We start from the raw sequence: 19043 nt of genomic DNA, 5'->3' as shown, positions 1-19043 counted from the left end.
CACCACCTCCTGCGGTGCCACCACTGGGGCCTGTGGGGACAATCGTGTCCCCTGGGGGTGACACCGGAGGGGGGGGGGGTGTGACACCAGAGGGGGTGACATCGGGGTGGGGGGTGACAGTCCCTACCTGTGGGCTGAGACAGACGTCTGCGAAGAGGGCTGGGGGGGGGGACACACGGTGACACCGAGCAGGGGACACATGCACACATTGTCACCCCCCGGCCCCCCCAAACCCACCTCGTGCCACGTCATCGGGGGGTCCCGGGGGGGGCGGCGAGGCCAGCAGGGAGGGGCTGAGCCCCAGCAGCCCCCCGCCTCGGGGGGGACAGGGGGACTCCCCCTTCCCAACCCAGTGCCTCCCAGTATGGCCCAGTAGGGCCCAGCCAGGGGCTGCTGGGCCCCCCCATCTCCTCCTCCTCCTCGTAGGGCACCAGCCGCTGCCTGGGGGAGCTGGGGGGGCGAGAGGGGAGGGGTCAGCACCTTGGGGTGCCCCCTGAAATGCCCCCCCAATGTCACTTACCCTCGTGTGGCCCCAGTGCTCGGTCCCACCTCCGCGGTGTCACCGTCACCGGGGCGGCCTGCGGGGATGGGGGGTGTCACTGAGGGGGGGGATTCCCCAATTGGGGGGTCCCCCAAATGGGCAGTGGGGCTTGGGGGGAGGAAAGGGGGGCAATGAGTGGAGGGTCCCTGGGGCGGCCCAAAAATTGGGGTGGGGGTCAGGGAGAGGGTCCCTGAATGGGGGGGGTCCTGGGGGTCCCCATTACCTGCCCCCCCCCGGGCGATGCTCAGGCTCCTCTGCAGGTGCCGGATGTACCCCAGGACGTGCTGCAGGACCTGCCCCTGGGGGGAGCCGTGGGGTGCAGCCCCCCAGCACCCAGCCCCCCCCCCGCCCCGACCTCCCCAGCACCCAGGACCCCCCGTCTCGCCCTCAGCACCCTGATCCCCCCCAGGACCCCCTGAGACCCCCCGGCAGGCTGCCCCCCCAGCCCTCTCCAAGACCCCCCAGCACCCAGGTCCCCACCCTCGTCACCCTGTGTCCCCCCCCCGCCCCCGTACCTGGGTGGGGCCCCCCACCGCGGGGCCACGGCACCATCCGGGCCAGGTCCCGCAGCAGCGAGCGCCAGTCCCGGCGGGGGCCTGGGGACACCGGGGGGGACATGGGGGACACCGGAGGTGGCACGGGTGGGGGACACCGGGGAGGGCATGGGGGGACACACACAGATGTGGGGGAGGACATGGGGGGGACACTGGGGGAGGGACACGGGGGGGACAGGGGGAGGGACACACGGGGGGGGGACACGGAGGGACACGAGGCGGGGGCGTGGGGGGCACGGGGAGGGGACACAGAGGGGACACCATGGGGCACTGGGGGCAGGGGCTGACACGGGGGGTGACACGGGGGAGTGTGGCGCGGGAGGGGTGTGACGGGGGTGACACGGGGGGTGACACGGGGGTGACACGCGGCGGGACGCGGTGCCCCCCGCCCCCTCACCGGTGGCTGCGGGGCGGCTTCGGGCCCTGGTGCTGCCCCCGGCTGCCGCATCTGCGGGGGTGAAGTGCCGGGGTCAAACGGCCCCAGGGGGTCCCAGACCGGGGGGGTCCCAGACCGGGGGGTCCCGGGGCTCAGACCCCGGGGGATCCCAGGCCCGGGGGGTGGGTGTCCCAAATCGAGAGGGGGGGCTCAGACCCAGGGGGATGCCAGGCCCGGAGGGGGGCCGGGCCCGGGGCGGGGGTCCCAGGTCGGGGGGCGGGTCCCAGGCCCGGGGGGCGGGTCCGAGGAATCCCGCGCTCGCACCTCGCCCGGGCGGCGCCGGCGCCAAGACTGTGGCGGGGCGTGGCCTGCACGGATGGGCGGAGCCCGCGTTAGCGACGCCTCCGGTTGGACGAGACTTCTGCCGGGGGGCGTGGCCTACGCGAAGCTAACACACCCCCCCGAGAGGGGCGGGGTCTCGCCGTGGCACGGCGCCGGGACACCCTGCGGGGCGTGGTCTCGTAGGGGGCGGTGCTAGCGCTAGCCCCGCCCCCGCGCCCTCCTCCCCCCCCCCCCCATTTTCTGACTCGGGGGCAAACGGAGACCCCGGGGGGGGGGGGATATGGACCCCGGGGGGGAGAGGGGCAGATCAGCCCGGGGGCCACAGAGGGTAACACCAGGTAGGAACGAACCAGCTTTATTGCCCCGGGGTGAGCACAGCACCTGGGGGGGGACACACACACATGACACCCCCCAATTCTGCCCCCACCCCCCCCCCCGGGGGGGCTCAGGCACCCCCAGGGGGAAGCACCCCCCAAATACCCCCGGGGGGGCAACAGGACAGGGAAGGAGTCCCTGTGTGAGAGCCGGGGGGGGGGGCACACAAGATGTTGGGGAGGGGGGCCCCCATAGGAAGTTGGGGGGAAGGGGGTCCAGCCCGAGGACGGCACGCGGAGGCTCAACACGCCGCCGCCGGCCCCCGGGAAACGCGGCGGGGCACCCCGAGGAGGGGGTCTCGGGGTGGTAGAGGATCCCAGGGGATCCAGGGAGAGGAGGCGGGGGGGGGCCCCGGGGTGGGGGGGGTCCCCCTATTTCCCGGCGCTGAGGGGGTTGCGCAGGACGACGATGACGGAGTCGCCGCGCAGGAACATTTTGGAGATGTACCGGTCCTTGTTCACCGGCTTGGATTTCTTCTTCCCCTTCCCGCTCTTGGGCACCTCCGTCCACATCTCCTTCACGTTCTCCAGCACCATGTTGCAGTGCCTGGGGGGGCGGACATGACACACACATTTGGGGGCCCCCCGCTCCTAGATATGAGGAGGGGGCTGCACCTTCCCTGAGGGGAGATGGAGGGGTTGCGGGGGAGCAAGAGGACACGGGGAGGAGATGGAGCGAGAGCAGGTGAAATTTGGGGGGGGGGGTCCTGAGGAGCAGGGGATGCCAGCAAGATTTTGGGGACCCCAAGGGGACCCAGCAGCACCGGAGGGACATGGTGGGGGGGGGGCACCCCAGCCAGGACACAGCAGGATCTCCAGGGAATTTGGGGACCCCAGGCGGGGCTCAAAGGGACGGTGGGGACACCGGAGGGGAACACGTGGGATCAGGGGGACGCTGGGTCACACCCGGGCAGGATATGGGGGTCCCCAGGGGGACCCTGCAGGACACTGGGGACCCCGGGGGCTCTTTGGGGGCCTTGGGGTAACTGATGGGGACATTGGGGACCCTGGGGTGACCCAGGGGGACACCGGGGACCCCGAGGGGAAGGAGCAGGAGCAGGGAGACCATGGGGCACATGAGGGTGACCCAGGAGGACGCTTTGGGGGTGACTCAGGGGGATACTGGGCACCCCGGAGGTCCCAGAAAGCGTTTTGGGGATCCTGGGGTGACCCAGGGGACATTGGGGAGCATGGGGGACCTCTGGGGGACACCGAGGAGCGTGGGGGACCCTGGGGTGACCCTGGGGACGGTGGGGAGTGTGGGGGGACCCTGGGGTGACCCAGGGGACACTGGGGAGCATGGGGGACCTCTGGGGGACACCGAGGAGCGTGGGGGACCCTGGTGTGACCCAGTGGGACATTGGGGAGCGTGGGGGGACCCAGTGGGACACTGGGGAGTGTGGGGGGACCCTGGCATGACCCAGGGGGACACTGGGGAGTGTGGGGGGACCCTGGCGTGACCCTGGGGGACACTGGGGAGCATGGGGGGACCCTGGTGTTACCCTGGGGGACACTGGGGAGCGTGCGGGGACCCTGCGGTGACCCAGGGGACGGTGGGGGGACCCTGGCGTGACCCAGTGGGACATTGGGGAGCGTGGGGGGACCCTGGCGTGACCCAGGGGGACACTGGGGAGCGTGGGGGGACCCTGGCGTGACCCAGGGGACATTGGGGACGGTGGGGGGACCCTGGGGTGACCCAGGGGACGGTGGGGACGGTGGGGGGACCCTGGGGTGACCCAGGGGACGGTGGGGGGACCCTGGGGGGGACCCTGGCGTGACCCAGGGGGACACTGGGGAGCGTGGGGGGACCTTGGGGGACACTGGGGAGCGTGGGGGGACCCTGGTGTGACCCAGGGGGACCCTGGGGAGCGTGGGGGGACCCAGGGGGACACTGGGGAGCGTGGGGGGACCCTGGTGGGACCCAGGGGGACCCTGGGGAGCGTGGGGGGACCCTGGCGTGACACTGGGGACGGTGGGGGGACCCAGGGGTGACCCTGGGGGACATCATAAACCCCGAGGATAACGGAGAGCAGGACCGGGGAGCCCCCGGGCACAGCGGGACACCCCAGACCCGGGCGACGTGACCCCCCGCAGGACACCAAGGACCCCCTCGGGGACAATTTGGGGACAACGCGGCGGACCTGTCGAAGGCCTTGACGCGTCCCAGGAGCTTCTTGTTGTTGCGGCAGTTGATGAGGACCTGGGTGTTGTTCTTGACGGACTGGGTGAGGACGGAGAGCGGCCCCGTGTTGAACTCCTCTTCCTCCCGCTTCTGCAGCTCCTCCGGCGTCATCTCGCTCTTGGGCTTGTTCAGCAGGCTCCTGCGCGGGGACATCGAGGGGACGTCGAGGGGACACCGAGGGGAGGGGGTGTTCGGATGGGGACATGGCGGGGGCGGGGGGTGCTGGGGGTGCAATGGGGGGCTAGGGGACACTGGGATGGGCAGGGGACACCGGGATGGGGAACAGGGGACACCGGGATGGGGAACAGGGGTGGCAGGGCACACCGGGGTGGGGAACAGGGGGTGGCAGGGGACACCGGGGTGGGGAACAGGGGACACCGGGATGGGGAACAGAAGGTGGCAGGGGACACTGGAGGTTGGCAGGGGACACCGGGATGGGGAACAGGGGACACCGGGATGGGGAACAGGGGTGGCAGGGGACACCGGAGGGTGGCAGGGGACACCGGAGGGTGGCAGGGGACACCGGGATGGGGTACGGGGGGTGCGTGGATGCACCGGCACTCGCAGGGGACACCAGGACAGGGAACGGGGGGCACCCGGGGACACGGGGGGTTGGCAGGGGACACCGGGCCGGGGACACCGGGGGTGCCCGGGGACACAGCGGCTGCCTGGGGAGACCAGGGCCGGGAAATCGAGGGTGCCCGGAGACACGGGGGACGAGGAACCGGGCGCTCAGGGAACACCGGGGACGACGCCGGGACCACGGGAGCCTCCGGGGCTGGACCCTGGGGGCGGCGAACCGGGGCCCGGGGGCAGCGCGGAGGCAGCAGGTACGGGGGACTCAGCCCGGCCCGGCCCAGCCCGGCCCCACACCCACCCCGACCCCGACCCCGACCCCGGCCCCCCCCGGCCCGGTCCCGGCCCCTCCTCACATGGCGGCTCCGCTCCGGTCCCGCGTCTCCACTCGCGCGCGCCGCCCTCACGTCCCGCTTCCGGGTCACGGCGCCTCCGCACCTCCATTTCCGGGTCACCGCGCCGCCGCGGGCGTGGAGAGGCCAAGAAGCATGCGCGGGGGATGTGGGCGGGGCGGGGAGGGGAAAGGGGCGGGGCGGAGGAAAAGGGGCGGGGCCGCGGCACGGCCACGGCGGCAGGATACGGGGGGGAGGGGGGCCTGGAAACAGCTGGGGGAGCTGGAAACGGTCATGGGGGCCTGGAAACGGTCATGGGGGCTGGAAACGGTCATGGGGGGCTGAGGGGTGTCCGGGTGGGGGGGTTTGGGGACCCCGTGGCAGGGGCTGTGCGGGGCCTGGGCCCCCAACCCGGCGGGGGGGTGCCGGGGGTTCAGGGAGGGGCCGGGGTGCAGGGGGCGGTGCCGGGGCAGCGGGCGGGGCTGGGGGCTGCAGCGGGGTCACGGACACCCGCGGAGCCCTGCCCGGTGTCCCCCGCCCCCTCGGAAAGGGCGGGGCGCAGGGGCGGGGCGAGGCTAGAGGGGGCGGGGTCTGGCCGGGTGCCGAAGGGGCGGGGCCTATCGGGGCGGGACTTTCTGGCCGGGTGCCAGGGGGCGGAGCTTAGTCGACGGGGGTGGGGGTGGGACCGGCGGCCGGGACTGGGACCCAGCGGGGCGGGGCCGGCGGGTGGTGGGCGTGGCCTCTGGGGGGCCTCGGGCTTGGCGGCGGGCCAGGGGCGGGGCCAACGTGTGGGGGGCGGGGCCGGGGCGGGGGCTTTGGCCGGCGGCCAGTGGGGGCGAGGAGGGGCGTGGCCCGGGGGCGTGGCCGGGGAGGGCGTGGCCGGGGAGGGGCTCGGCGCGGTGGGTGCGGGCGCGCAGAGGGCGGCGGCAGCGGCGGCCATGGACGGGCGGCCCGGGGCGAGGTACGGGGGCAGGATCCGGCCCCCGGGGCCGGGGGGCTGGGGGGCCGGGGGCGGGGCAGGGTCCGGCCCCGGGGGAGGGGTCCCGGGGCAGGGACCCCGGGGAGCAGGGCGGGGGGGCAGGATCCGGCCCCTGGGGGCGGCAGGATCGGGCCCCTGGGAGGGGTCCCGGGGCAGGGTCCGCGGGGTGGGCAGGATCCGGCCCCGGGGACAGGGACCCCGGGGAAGGGTCAGGATCCGGCCCCTGGGGGGTCCCAGGGTCCGGTCCCCGGGGGTGTGTCAGGATCCGGTGCCCTACGGTGAGGGGTCCCGGGGCAGGGACCCCGGGGTGGGGTGGGGGTCAGGATCCGGCCCCCGGGGGGGTCCCCGGGTCCGGTTCCCCGGGGGGTGTGTCAGGATCCGGCTCCTCGAGGGGGTCCCGGGGCAGGGTTCTGGCGAGGTCCCAGGGAGGGGGCAGGATCAGGCCCCCTGGGGGGGGGGAGTCCCGGAGCAGGGTCCCCGGGGGGGAGGTCAGGATCCGGCCCTTTGGGGGGCTCCCCGGGGGAGGGGTCCCCGGGGGGCAAAGCAGGGTCCGACCCCTGGGGGTCCCGGGGGCGATTCTTGGGGGGGGGGGGAGGGACAGGATCCGGCCCCTGGTGGGTGCGGGGAGTCCCGGAGGGGGGTGGGACCCCCCTGGGTGGGGACCCCCCCCCTCTGGGTGGGTGGGGGCACGTGGCACCCACCGATGAACGAGGAGGGGGGGTCCTCGCACGAGGGGCGGCAGCCGCGGGTGCTCGCGGGCGTCCTCGTGCACCCCACGCGTAAAGCTGGGCGTGTCCTCGTGCGAGCCTCGCGCGAGCCGCGTGCGTCCTCGTGCGTCCTCGTGCGTCCTCGTGCGAGCCACGCGGCAGCAGGCGGCCGCCCGAGGCCCGCGCCGGCCGCAGGAGCGGGGTGCCCGTGACGTCACGCCAGGGGTCCCCGCCTGGTGCACACGCGCGCGTGCAAGGACGAGGAGACCCCCCCCCCCCACCCCCAACCCCACCGGCGCACACGCGTGTGCGAGGCCCCGCGGTGCCGCTCGCCCCGGGGGTGGGGGGGCGGGAGCCCACGTGCGCGTGTGTGTACATCACGTGTGGCCTTGGCGTGACGTGGCCGGGGACGTCCAGCGTGTCCCCGTCCCCCCCCTCCCCCGGCACCCGGACGCCCGGGTCCCCTGCCAGGCACCCAAAGGGGGGGTGGCCCCGTGGGTCCCCTCGCCGGCTCAGTGGGTCCCCAGGGCCCCCAGGGGGGCTGCGAAAGGGACCCCGGCGTCCGGGACCTCCCAGCCCCCCCAGCCTGGCCCGGTGCTGGTCCCAGTCAGTGCCTGGTGCTGGTCCCAGTCAGTGGCCGGTTCTGGTCCCAGTCAGTGGCCAGTTGCTGGTCCCAGTCAGTGGCCGGTTCTGGTCCCAGTTAGTGCCTGTTGCTGGTCCCAGTCAGTGGCCAGTTGCTGGTCCCAGGCAGTGGCCGGTTCTGGTCCCAGTCAGTGGCCGGTTCTGGTCCCAGTTAGTGGCTGTTGCTGGTCCCAGTCAGTGGCCGGTTCTGGTCCCAGTTAGTGGCTGTTGCTGGTCCCAGCCAGTGGCCAGTTCTGGTCCCAGTTAGTGGCTGTTTCTGGTCCCAGTCAGTGGCCGGTTCTGTTCCCAGTCAGTGGCCAGTTGCTGGTCCCAGTCAGTGGCCGGTTCTGGTCCCAGTCAGTGCCTGGTGCTGGTCCCAGTCAGTGGCCGGTTCTGGTCCCAGTCAGTGGCCGGTTCTGGTCCCAGTTAGTGCCTGTTGCTGGTCCCAGTCAGTGGCCGGTTCTGTTCCCAGTCAGTGGCCAGTTGCTGGTCCCAGTCAGTGGCCGGTTCTGTTCCCAGTCAGTGGCCAGTTGCTGGTCCCAGTCAGTGGCCGGTTCTGGTCCCAGTCAGTGGTCAGTTCTGGTCCCAGTTAGTGGCTGTTGCTGGTCCCAGCCAGTGGCCAGTTCTGGTCCCAGTTAGTGGCTGTTGCTGGTCCCAGTCAGTGGCCGGTTCTGGTCCCAGTCAGTGGCCGGTTCTGGTCCCAGTTAGTGGCTGTTGCTGGTCCCAGCCAGTGGCCAGTTCTGGTCCCAGTTAGTGGCTGTTTCTGGTCCCAGTCAGTGGCCGGTTCTGGTCCCAGTCAGTGGCCAGTTCTGGTCCCAGTTAGTGGCTGTTGCTGGTTCCAGTTAGTGGCTGTTGCTGGTCCCAGTCAGTGGCCGGTTCTGGTCCCAGTCAGTGGCCAGTTCTGGTCCCAGTTAGTGGCTGTTGCTGGTTCCAGTTAGTGGCTGTTGCTGGTCCCAGTCAGTGGCCGGTTCTGGTCCCACTTAGTGGCTGTTTCTGGTCCCAGTTAGTGGCCGGTTCTGTTCCCACTCAGTGGCCAGTTGCTGGTCCCAGTCAGTGGCCGGTTCTGGTCCCAGTCAGTGGCCAGTTCTGGTCCCAGTTAGTGGCTGTTGCTGGTTCCAGTTAGTGGCTGTTTCTGGTCCCAGTCAGTGGCCGGTTCTGGTCCCAGTCAGTGCCTGGTGCTGGTCCCAGTCAGTGGCCGGTTCTGGTCCCAGTTAGTGGCTGTTGCTGGTCCCAGTCAGTGGCCGGTTCTGGTCCCAGTCAGTGCCTGGTGCTGATCCCAGTCAGTGGCCGCTTCCTCCCAGTTCCCCCAGTGCCACCAGCGCGGCGGGGGGGGGCGGGGGCAGCCAGCCTGTCCCGAGCGGGAGCTGCCAGCTCACGTGCGGGCTGGCCTCTCATTTGCATACATTCGCATGCATTTGCATGGCCCCGCCCCGCTCGTGGGTTCCCCCCCCCCCGTGTCCCCCGGCCGCGGCCCCCGGGCACGACGCCAGGGACAGGAACAGGGCGTCCCGGCCGGCCGCACGCACCCCGGCACGCACGGACACCGCACGCACCCGGACAGACGGACACGCACGGGACACACGGGCACACACGGGGACACGCGGACACACACACGGACACACACACGGACACGCACGGGACACACGGACACACACATGGACACTGCACGCACCCGGACAGACGGACATGCACGGGACACACGGGCACACACGGGACACACGGACACACACACGGACACGCACGGGACACATGGACACACACACGACACACACGGGACACACGGACACGCACGGGACACACGGACACACACACGGACACTGCACGTACCCGGACAGACGGACATGCACGGGACACACGGGCACACACGGGGACACACGGACACACACAGACGGACACGCACGGGACACACGGGGACACACACGGACACCGCACACACCCGGATAGACGGACACGCACGGGACACACGGGCACACACGGGACACACGGACACACACACGGACACGCACGGGACACACGGACACACACATGGACACTGCACGTACCCGGACAGACGGACACGCACGGGACACACAGGCACACACGGGGACACCGCACACACCTGGACAGACGGACACGCATGGGACACACGGGGACACACACGGACACCGCACACACCCGGATAGACGGACACGCACAGGACACACGGGCACACACGGGACACACGGACACACACACGGACACACACGGGACACACGGACACACACACGGACACACACGGGACACACGGACACCGCACGCACCCGGATAGACGGACACACACGGGACACACGGGCACACATGGGGACACACGGACACACACACACACACAGACACGCACGGGACACACGGACACACACGGGACACACACGGACACAGGCACGGACACCGCACGCACCTGGACAGACGGACACAAATGGGACACACAGGCACACACGGGGACACACGGACACACACATGGACACACACAGACATGCATGGGACACACGGACACACACGGACACACATGGACACGCACGGGACAGACACACACACGGACAGACACGGGACACACGGACACACACACGGACACTGCACGCACCTGGACAGACGGGGACACACGGGCACACACATGGACACACACAGACACGCATGGACACGCACGGGACACACGGACACACACAGGGACACCGCACGCACCTGGACAGACGGACACGCACGGGACACACGGGCACACACGGACACACACGGGACACACAGGGACACACACGGACACCGCACGCACCCGGACAGATGGACACGCACGGGACACACGGACACACACAGGGACACACGGACACACAAGGGGACACGCGGACACACGGACACACACGGACACGCGCATGGACACACAGACACACACATGGACACATGGAGACACACACGAACACCGCACGCACATGGACACACGGACACACACGGGTACACACACGGACCCATGGACACACACGGACACGTAGACACACAGACACACAGACACGCACATGCATGGACACACACACACATACACACGGACACATGGAGACACACGCACACGTGGACACACGGACACAGACACACGGGCACGCACATGCATGGGCACACACACAGATATGCACACACGGACACACGGACACACGGACATGCACACACGGACACGCACATGGACACACGGACACACACATGGACACGCACATGCATGGACCCGCATGGATACACACGGACAGACACACGGACACACGGACACACGGACATGCACATGCATGGACATGCATGGATACACACGGACACACATGGACACATGGACACACACACGGACATGTGGACACACAGACACACGGACATGGACACACACATGGACACACGGACACACACATGGACACACACATGCATGGACACACACACGGGCACGCACACAGGGACGCGCACATGGACACACGGACACGCACGGGTACACACACGGACACACACACGGACCCATGGACACACACGGACACGTGGACACACAGACACATGGACACGCACACACAGACACGCACATGGACACATGGACACGCACACGGACACGCACATGGACACACGGACACACACATGGACACGCACATGCATGGACACACACACGGATACGCACACATGGACACACGGACACATGGACACGCACATGCGTGGACATGCATGGATACACACGGACACACATGGACACACGGACACACGCATGGACATGTGGACACACAGACACATGGACACGGACATGGACAGACACATGGACACACGGACACACACATGGACACGCACATGCATGGACACACACACGGATACGCACACAGGGACGCGCACATGGACACACGGACACGCACGGGTACACACGGACACACACACGGACCCATGGACACACACGGACACGTGGACACACAGACACACGGACATGCACACACGGACACGCACATGGACACACGGACACACACATGGACACGCACATGCATGGACACACACGGACACGCACATGGACACACGGACACACACACGGACATGCACATGCATGGACACACACATGGATACGCACACATGGACACACACGGACACGCACATGCATGGACCCGCATGGATACACACGGACAGACACACGGACACACGGACATGCACATGCATGGACATGCATGGATACACACGGACACACATGGACACACGGACACACACATGGACATGTGGACACACAGACACACGGACACGGACATGGACACACACATGGACACATGGACACACACATGGACACGCACATGCATGGACACACACACGGATACACACACAGGGACGCGCACATGGACACACGGACACGCACGGGTACACACACGGACACACACACGGACCCATGGACACACACGGACACGTGGACACACAGACACACGGACACGCACACACGGACACGCACATGGACACACGGACACACACACGGACACGCACATGGACACACGGACACACACATGGACACGCACATGCATGGACACACACACGGATACGCACACATGGACACACGGACACACGGACACGCACATGCATGGACATGCATGGATACACACGGACACACATGGACACACGGACACACACACGGACATGTGGACACACAGACACGGACACGGACATGGAGACACACATGGACACACGGACACACACATGGACACGCACATGCATGGACACACACACGGATACGCACACACGGACACACACACGGACACACACGGGTACACACACGGACCCATGGACACACACAGACACGTGGACACACAGACACACGGACACGCACACACGGACACGCGCATGGACACACGGACACGCACATGCATGGACACACGCGGATACCCACGGACACATGGACACGCATGGACACGGATGCACACAGTCCCTCCCCCCCACGCGTGCACACACCCTCGCGTGTGCACACACATGCGCCCCCCCACATGCACACCCACGCATGTGCACACATGGGCACACGTGGGGACACACGGACACGCATGAACAACCTCCCCCCGCACACCCACCCACCCGCGGACACCCACACAGACACACCGCCCCCCCCGCACACCCACGGACACACCCATGGACACACAGACACACCCACACCCACGTGGACACACCCCCCGCACACCCACGGACACACCCACGCAGATACCCCCCCCCGCAGACACACCCACCCAGACACCCACGGACACACCCGTGAACACACAGACACACCCACACCCACGGGCACACCCACCCCCGGGCACACGCACCCCCACCCAGAAACACTTGGACACCCACCTGGACCCACCCGGACCCACCCACAGACACACCCCTGGACACACAGACACCCCCCCCAGCATGGACACACCCACGGACACACCCACGGACACAGACGCACACCCCTGCATGTAAACACCCACGGACACACCCACGGATACACCCACAGACCCACGGACACACCCAGACACCCACGGACACACCCACGGACACACCCACGGACACGCCCACGGATACACCCACAGACCCACGGACACGCCCAGACACCCACGGACACCCCCACGGACACACCCACGGACACAGACGCACACCCCTGCATGTAAACACCCACGGACACACCCACGGATACACCCACAGACCCATGGACACATCCAGACACCCACGGACACACCCACGGACACACCCACAGACACAGACGCACACCCCTGCATGTAAACACCCACGGACACACCCACAGACCCACGGACACACCCAGACACCCACGGACACACCCACGGACACAGACGCACACCCCTGCATGCAAACACCCACGGACACACCCACGGATACACCCACAGACCCACGGACACGCCCACGGACACACCCGGACACCCAAACACACGCCCACACACCCACCTGGGCACACCCCCCTGCACATACGGCCGGACACACTCACACACACCCAGCTGGACACGCACACCCGCATGCACACCCTGACGCACACCCGGACACACCCATACGCACACCGGGACACACTCACGCACACCTGGACACTCTCATGCACACCCGGACACACTCACACACACCCGGACACACCTGCACACACCAGGAAACACCCGGACACACTCGCACACACCCATACGCACACCGGGACACACTCACACACACCCAAACACACTCGCACACACACAGACACCCCCGCACACACCCGCGTGCACACCCTGACGCACACCCGGACACACCCAGACACACCTGCACACACCAGGAAACACCCAGACACACTCGCACACACCCATATGCACACCGGGACACACTTGTGCACACCCCTACGCACACCAGGACACACTCGCGCACACATGGACACAGTCACACACACCCAAACACACCTGCACACACCCTGATGCACACCCGGACACACTTGCACACACCAGGACACACTCACACACACCCGTATGCACACCCGGACACACTCACACACACCCAGACACACCGGGATACACCTGCACACACCAGGAAACACCCGGACACACTCACACACACCCCTGCACACACCAGGACACACTTGCGCACACCGGGACACACTCACACACACCTGGACACACTCACACACACCCGTATGCACACCCAGACACACTCACGCACATCCAGACACACCTGCACACACCAGGAAACACCCGGACGCAATTGCACACACCCATACGCACACCGGGACACACTCACCCACTCCCGGACACACCTGCACACACCAGGAAACACCCGGATACACACCTGGACACAATTGCACGCACCCATATGCACAGCAGGACACACTCGCACACACCTGGACACACTCACACACACCCAGACACACTCGCACACACCAGGAAACACCCGGTCACACACCCGGACACACCTGCACACACCAGGAAACACCCGGACACACAGTTGGACACACTTGAACCCACCCGGACACACTCACACACACCTGGACACACTCACACACCCCCAGACACACCTGCACACACACAGACACACACCCGGATGCACACCCCAATGCACAGCAGGGCGCACACACACACCCGCAGACACCCCTGCACACACCCGGATGCACACCAGGACACACTCACACACACCCAGACACACACACGCATGCACACCCAGATGTACACCAGGACTGGGACACACACCCAGACACACCCGGATGCACACCAGGGCACACCCTGACACACACCAGGACACACAGCAGGCACACCCGCACACACCCACGCACACCCGGATGCACACCCAGATGTACACCAGGACTCGGACACACCCCCAGACACCCCTGCACACACCCGGATGCACACCAGGACACACTCCCGCACACCCGCACACACCCACGCACACCCGGATGCACACCCAGATGTACACCAGGACTCGGACACACCCCCAGACACCCCTGCACACACCCGGATGCACACCAGGACACACTCCCGCACACACCCACGCACACCCGCATGCACACCCAGATGTACACCAGGACTCGGACACACCCTCAGACACCCCTGCACACACCCGGATGCACACCAGGACACACTCCCGCACACCCGCACACACCCACGCACACCCGGATGCACACCCAGATGTACACCAGGACGGACACACACCCGCACACACCCGGATGCACACCCAGACACACAGCAGGGCACACCCGCGCACACCCGCGCACACCCGCACCCACCCCTGCACACGCTTGCGGGCACCCACCAGGACACACCCACCCACCCACACTCGCACCCCTCCTCTCACACCCCCGCACACCCACACGCGTTGTCCCCCCATGTCCCAGCAGCGCCCTGCGCCCTTGGGGACAGTGTTGGTGTCACTGGGTGTCCCTTTGCCCACGGTGACGGTGTCCCCATGTCCCCACAATGGTGTCCCCAGGCTCGTGGTGACAGTGTCCTTGTCACCGGCCCGCGGTGCCGGTGTTGGTGTCACTGGGTGTCCCTGTGCCCACGGTGACAGTGTCCCCATGTCCCCACGTCCCCACGATGGTGTCCCCAGGCTCGCGGTGACAGTGTCCTTGTGCCCATGGTGCCGGTGTTGGTGTCACTGGGTGTCCCTGTGCCAATGGTGATGGTGTCCCCATGTCCCCATGATGGTGTCCCCAGGCTCGTGGTGACAGTGTCCTTGTGCCCATGGTGCCGGTGTTGGTGTCACTGGGTGTCCCTGTGCCCACGGTGACAGTGTCCCCATGTCCCCATGATGGTGTCCCCAGGCTCGTGGTGACAGTGTCCTTGTGCCCATGGTGCCGGTGTTGGTGTCACTGGGTGTCCCTGTGCCAATGGTGATGGTGTCCCCATGTCCCCGTGATGGTGTCCCCAGGCTCGCGGTGACAGTGTCCTTGTCACCGGCCCGCGGTGCCGGTGTTGGTGTCACTGGGTGTCCCTTTGTCCACGGTGACAATGTCCCCATGTCCCCGTGATGGTGTCATGGTGTCCCCTGGGCTCACGGTGACAGTGTCCCTGTGCCCACAGTGCCAGTGCGGGGGCTGCGGGTGCCTGTGAGCACCCATGGGTGCTGGGGGGTGCTGGTGCTGCGGGAGGAGCTGGGGGGACGTGGTGCGGGGGGTGGGGGCTGTGGGTGCAGAGTGGGTGAAGAGTGGGTGCAGCGTGGGTGCAGTGTGGGTGCCCGGGGTGCAGTGTGGGTGCAGTATGGGGTGCCCGGGGTGCAGCGTGGGTGCAGCGTGGGGTGCCCCAGGGTGCAGCGTGGGTGCAGTGTGGGTGCCTGGGGTGCAGTGTGGGTGCCCGGGGTGCAGCGTGGGTGCAGCGTGGGGTGCCCAGGGTGCAGTGTGGGTGCAGTGTGGGTGCCCCAGGGTGCAGCGTGGGTGCAGCGTGGGATGCCTGGGGTGCAGTGTGGGTGTAGCATGGGTGCAGCGTGGGGTGCCCCAGGGTGCAGTGTGGGTGCCTGGGGTGCAGCGTGGGTGCAGCGTGGGGTGCCCGGGGTGCAGTGTGGGTGCCTGGGGTGCAGCGTGGGATGCCCGGGGTGCAGTGTGGGTGTAGCATGGGTGCAGCGTGGGGTGCCCCAGGGTGCAGTGTGGGTGCCCGGGGTGCAGTGTGGGTGCAGCGTGGGGTGCCTGGGGTGCAGTGTGGGTGCCTGGGATGCAGTATGGGGGCCTGGGATGCAGCGTGGGTGCAGTGTGGGTGCCCCAGGGTGCAGTGTGGGTGCCTGGGGTGCAGCGTGGGTGCAGCGTGGGGTGCCTGGGGTGCAGTGTGGGGGCCTGGGATGCAGCGTGGGTGCAGTGTGGGTGCCCCAGGGTGCAGTGCAGGTGCTCAGGGTGCAGCGTGGGGTGCCTGGGGTGCAGTGTGGGTGCGTGGGTGCAGCGTGGGGTGCCCGGGGTGCAGTGTGGGTGCCTGGGATGCAGCGTGGGTGCAGTGTGGGTGCCTGGGATGCAGCGTGGGTGCAGTATGGGGTGCCCGGGGTGCAGCGTGGGGTGCCCGGGGTGCAGTGTGGGTGCCTGGGGTGCAGCGTGGGTGCAGCGTGGGGTGCCCGGGGTGAAGTGTGGGTGCCTGGGATGCAGCGTGGGGTGCCTGGGGTGCAGTGAGCGCAGCACGGGCGTGGTGTGGGTGCAGCGTGGGTGCAGTGTGGGGTGCCCGGGGTGCAGTGTGGGTGCCTGGGGTGCAGCGTGGGTGCAGCGTGGGGTGCCCGGGGTGCAGTGAGCGCAGCGCGGGCGCGGTGTGGGTGCAGGGTGGGTGCAGTGGGTGCAGCGTGGGTGCCTGGGCTGCAGCGGGGGATGCCCACAAGCACCCACGGTGCTGGCGGGTGCCGGCAGGTCGACGCCGGAGCTGCGGAAGGAGCGCTCGCGGGACGCGGCGCGGTGCCGGCGCAGCCGGGAGACGGAGGTCTTCTACCAGCTGGCGCACACCCTGCCCTTCGCCCGCGGCGTCAGCGCCCACCTCGACAAGGCCTCCATCATGCGCCTCACCATCAGCTACCTGCGCGTCCACCGCCTCCTCGCCGCCGGTGAGCCCCTCCCGCGACCCCCGTGGGACCTCCTGGGACCTCCTGAGGCCTGCAAACACCCATGGGACCTCCTGGGACCCCCGGGGAACCATGGGGCCTCTTGGGACCTTCTGGGACCCCCAAACACCCATGAGACCTCCTGGGACCTCCAGACACCCACAGGACCTCCTGGGACCTCCTGGGATCCCCAAACACCCATGGGACCTCCTGGGACCCACGGGGAACCATGGGACCTCTTGGGACCTTCTGGGACCCCCAAACACCCATGAGACCTCCTGGGACCTCCAGACACCCACAGGACCTCCTGGGACCTCCTGGGATCCCCAAACACCCATGGGACCTCCTGGGACCCACGGGGAACCATGGGACCTCTTGGGACCTTCTGGGACCCCCAAACACCCATGAGACCTCCTGGGACCTCCAGATACCCACAGGACCTCCTGGGACCTCCTGGGATCCCCAAACACCCATGGGACCTCCTGGGACCCACGGGGAACCATGGGACCTCTTGGGACCTTCTGGGACCCCCAAACACCCATGAGACCTCCTGGGACCTCCAGACACCCACAGGACCTCCTGGGACCTCCTGGGATCCCCAAACACCCATGGGACCTCCTGGGACCCACGGGGAACCATGGGACCTCTTGGGACCTTCTGGGACCCCAAACACCCATGAGACCTCCTGGGACCTCCAGATACCCACAGGACCTCCTGGGACCTCCTGGGATCCCCAAACACCCATGGGACCTCCTGGGACCCACGGGGAACCATGGGACCTCTTGGGACCTTCTGGGACCCCCAAACACCCATGAGACCTCCTGGGACCTCCAGACACCCACAGGACCTCCTGGGACCTCCTGGGATCCCCAAACACCCATGGGACCTCCTGGGACCCACGGGGAACCATGGGACCTCTTGGGACCACCTGTGACCCTCAGGCACCCGTGGGACCTCCAGGGACCCCAGACACCCACAGGACCTCCTGGGACCTCCTGAGGCCCCCAAACACCCACGGGACCTCCTTGGACCCCCGGGGAACCATGGGACCTCCTGGGACCTCCAGACACCCACAGGACCTCCTGGGACCTCCTGGGATCCCCAAACACCTATGGGGCCTCCTAGGACCCTCAGGGAACCATGGGACCTCCTGGGACCTCCTGGGACCCCCGGGGAACCATGGGACCTCTTGGGACCTCCTGTGACCCCCAGGCACCCATGGGACCTCCTGGGATCCCCAAACACCCATGGGACCTCCTGGGATGCCTGGGGAACCATGGGACCTCCTGGGATCCCCAAACACCCATGGGACCTCCTGGGACCTCCTGAGATCCCCAAACACCTATGGGACCTCTAGGGACCCCAGACACCCACAGGACCTCCTGGGACCCCAAACACCCATGGGACCTCCTGGGACCCTCAGGGAACCATGGGACCTCCTGGGACCTCCTGGGACCCCCAGGGAACCATGGGACCTCTTGGGACCTCCTGTGACC

General features: G+C 67.9%; 2 protein-coding genes across 2 annotated transcripts in view; one reads left to right on the top strand and one right to left on the bottom strand.

Annotated features, from left to right (window-relative positions):
• Positions 1-2361: 2361 nt before the first annotated feature.
• SNRPD2 (small nuclear ribonucleoprotein D2 polypeptide) lies at positions 2362-5451 on the bottom strand. The gene is made up of 3 exons (XM_072848803.1): positions 5302-5451; positions 4329-4508; positions 2362-2734 (listed from the first exon to the last, which is right to left on the bottom strand). Coding segments are annotated over exons 1-3 (357 nt in total). The 5' UTR covers positions 5304-5451; the 3' UTR covers positions 2362-2559.
• Positions 5452-6173: 722 nt separating this feature from the next.
• Positions 6174-19043, top strand: part of HIF3A (hypoxia inducible factor 3 subunit alpha) — a 30532-nt gene continuing 17662 nt past the window's right edge. Inside the window, exons 1-2 of the mRNA XM_072848730.1 lie at positions 6174-6238; positions 17360-17550. Coding sequence (XP_072704831.1) covers positions 6216-6238; positions 17360-17550 — 214 coding nt within the window. The 5' untranslated portion in view covers positions 6174-6215. The remainder of the gene's footprint in view (positions 6239-17359; positions 17551-19043) is intronic.

Source organism: Ciconia boyciana, chromosome 33, assembly GCF_034638445.1.
Source record: "Ciconia boyciana chromosome 33, ASM3463844v1, whole genome shotgun sequence".
NCBI lineage: Eukaryota > Metazoa > Chordata > Aves > Ciconiiformes > Ciconiidae > Ciconia > Ciconia boyciana.
Note: the sequence above shows the minus strand (reverse complement) of the source record. Positions and strands in the feature narration are given on the sequence as shown.